Source organism: Penaeus vannamei, chromosome 42, assembly GCF_042767895.1.
Source record: "Penaeus vannamei isolate JL-2024 chromosome 42, ASM4276789v1, whole genome shotgun sequence".
NCBI classification, from domain to species: Eukaryota; Metazoa; Arthropoda; class Malacostraca; order Decapoda; family Penaeidae; genus Penaeus; species Penaeus vannamei.
The window spans coordinates 9,224,823-9,227,322 of NC_091590.1; the positions used below are offsets into that span (position 1 = coordinate 9,224,823).

Here is a 2,500-nt window from a genome sequence, read left to right on the forward strand (position 1 = left end):
TCCGTTTCCATTTCCATTGGTGAAACCGTTTCCGTTGCCGTTGCCATTGGTATAGCCATTTCCGTTGCCATTACCATTGGTATATCCATTTCCGTTACCGTTGGTGTATCCATTTCCATTGCCGTTGCCATTACCATTACCATTTCCGTTGCCATTACCATTTCCATTACCATTTCCATTGCCATTACCATTTCCATTCACCTTGCCAATCTCAGCATTCAGACCATAGAACTGTTCAGCCGTGGAACAGTCAAAGTTGTACCACCAATCGCACACGAAATATTGCTGGTTGAAGATTGTTCCATTGGGACAAAGGAACGAGTCGATCCTGCCTCCTGCCTGACAGATGTGGAACACCTGAAATGCATCAACAGTAACTGTGTCAGAATTTATCTAATGGGCAAAAATAGGTGGAATAATGGAATGCAATGAGATGCATCGACTGTACGGTATGTACCTGAAAACATTGAACGTAAGATGTGTGTAAATTTCGCTGAATTGCACGTAAATGACGATGGTCATTTGATCAACCAAATATGAATACAAATAGGCAAGTTAACTACATCGGACAACACTGTGTCTGTGTGTGTGTGTGCTCGTCTGTGGGGGTGTGTGTATGTGTGTGTGTACTCGTCTGTAGGTGGGTGTGTGTGTGTATGTGTGCGTGTGTGTGTGTGTACTCGTCTGTAGGTGTGTGGGTGTCCTCGTGTGTGCGTGTGCTTACAAGATGGTTATTGAACATAAATGCTAATCATGAATTTCTCTCCATATTTCTGTGTGTGGGTATATTGAAGGCCCACCCTACTCTATAGCTGCATTTTACTTGCAAACACCACAAAATTAATGACAAAAGCTAAATATTTTAGTAATTGCTTCATTTGAGTTGACAATATTGATCCCTGTAGTATAAAATATGAAGATCTGATGCTATCTCTCTTCTCGTTAAAGATAAGATAGAAAATCCCATTGGAATTACCTTTTCTCTTTTTTTCATTATATATCGTTTCCTTTGAAATAACAAAAGATTAAATTTCCTTTCAGACAGGACCTGGCACTCACCTGGCAGCCGGCCTCGGGAGCAGTGTCGGCGTAATATCCAGGCAGTTGGCCGTTGCAGGAGAAGCCGGTGGCGGGGACGAAGGCCAGGATGGGGTAGTCCACACCTGGGACGCCTCCACCTCCAATGGCGTCGGCCAGGGCAGTGATAGGGTCTACGAAGCCGTTGCCGTTGAAGCCGTTGCCGTTTCCGTTGCCGTTGAGGCCGTTTCCGTTGCCGTTGAAGCCATTGCCGTTTCCGTTGCCATTGCCATTTACTCCGTTGCCATTGGTGTAGCTGTATCCGTTACCATTTACTCCGTTGCCATTTCCATTGCCATTCACACCATTACCATTTCCATTTCCATTGCCATTGCCATTACCATTTCCATTGCCATTGGTGTAGCTGTATCCGTTGCCATTCACGCCATTACCATTTCCATTGCCATTCACACCATTACCATTTCCATTGCCATTTACTCCATTACCATTTCCATTGCCATTGCCATAGCTGTATCCTCCATTGCCATTTACTCCATTGCCATTTACTCCATTGCCATTGCCATTCACACCGTTACCATTACCATTCACGCCATTGCCATTTACTCCATTGCCATTGGTGTAGCTGTATCCATTACCATTTCCATTACCATTCACACCATTACCATTTCCATTGCCATTCACACCATTACCATTTCCATTGCCATTCACACCATTACCATTTCCATTGCCATTCACACCATTACCATTTCCGTTACCATAGCTATATCCTCCATTGCCATTTACTCCATTTCCATTGCCATTCACGCCATTACCATTCACGCCGTTGCCATTGCCATTTACTCCATTACCATTTCCATAACTATATCCATTACCATTGCCATTCACGCCGTTTCCATTGCCATTACCATTGCCATTTACGCCGTTGCCATTGCCATTTACTCCGTTACCATTTCCATAGCTATATCCATTGCCATTACCATTACCATTCACGCCGTTTCCATTGCCATTACCATTACCATTCACGCCGTTTCCATTGCCATTGCCATTACCATTTACGCCGTTTCCATTGCCATTACTGTAGCTGTACCCATTTCCATTTCCATTGACGCCATTGTCATTCACTCCATTACCATTTACACCATTACCATTACCATTCACGCCATTACCATTGCCATTTACACCGTTACCATTACTGTAACTATAACCATTGCCATTCACACCATTTCCATTCGCTCCGTTCCCATTTCCGAACACGTTTCCATTGGCCCCATTTCCGTTGCCGTTGACGAATCCGTTGCCATTGCCATTTCCGTTGCCATTGCCATTGCCATTACCATTGAATCCATTGGTAGGTGGAAGGTAACCTTGCTGGGCCAAACACGCCCCGGCCAGAGCTGTGGAAAAGGGAATGAATAAGGTTATTCACAGAAATATTTTCCTCTTGATATATTCATTTCTCAGT

At 44.2% G+C, this 2,500-nt stretch overlaps 1 protein-coding gene across 1 annotated transcript in view; it reads right to left on the reverse strand.

Moving 5' to 3' along the window:
* Positions 1–2,500, reverse strand: part of LOC113806177 (uncharacterized) — a 4,170-nt gene that overhangs the window by 869 nt on the left and 801 nt on the right. Inside the window, exons 2-3 of the mRNA XM_027357297.2 lie at positions 1,060–2,432; positions 1–357 (exon numbers count right to left, since the gene is read on the reverse strand). The exon at positions 1–357 is cut by the window's left edge and continues 869 nt beyond it. Of these exons, the coding sequence (XP_027213098.2) occupies positions 1–357; positions 1,060–2,432 (1,730 nt within the window). The remainder of the gene's footprint in view (positions 358–1,059; positions 2,433–2,500) is intronic.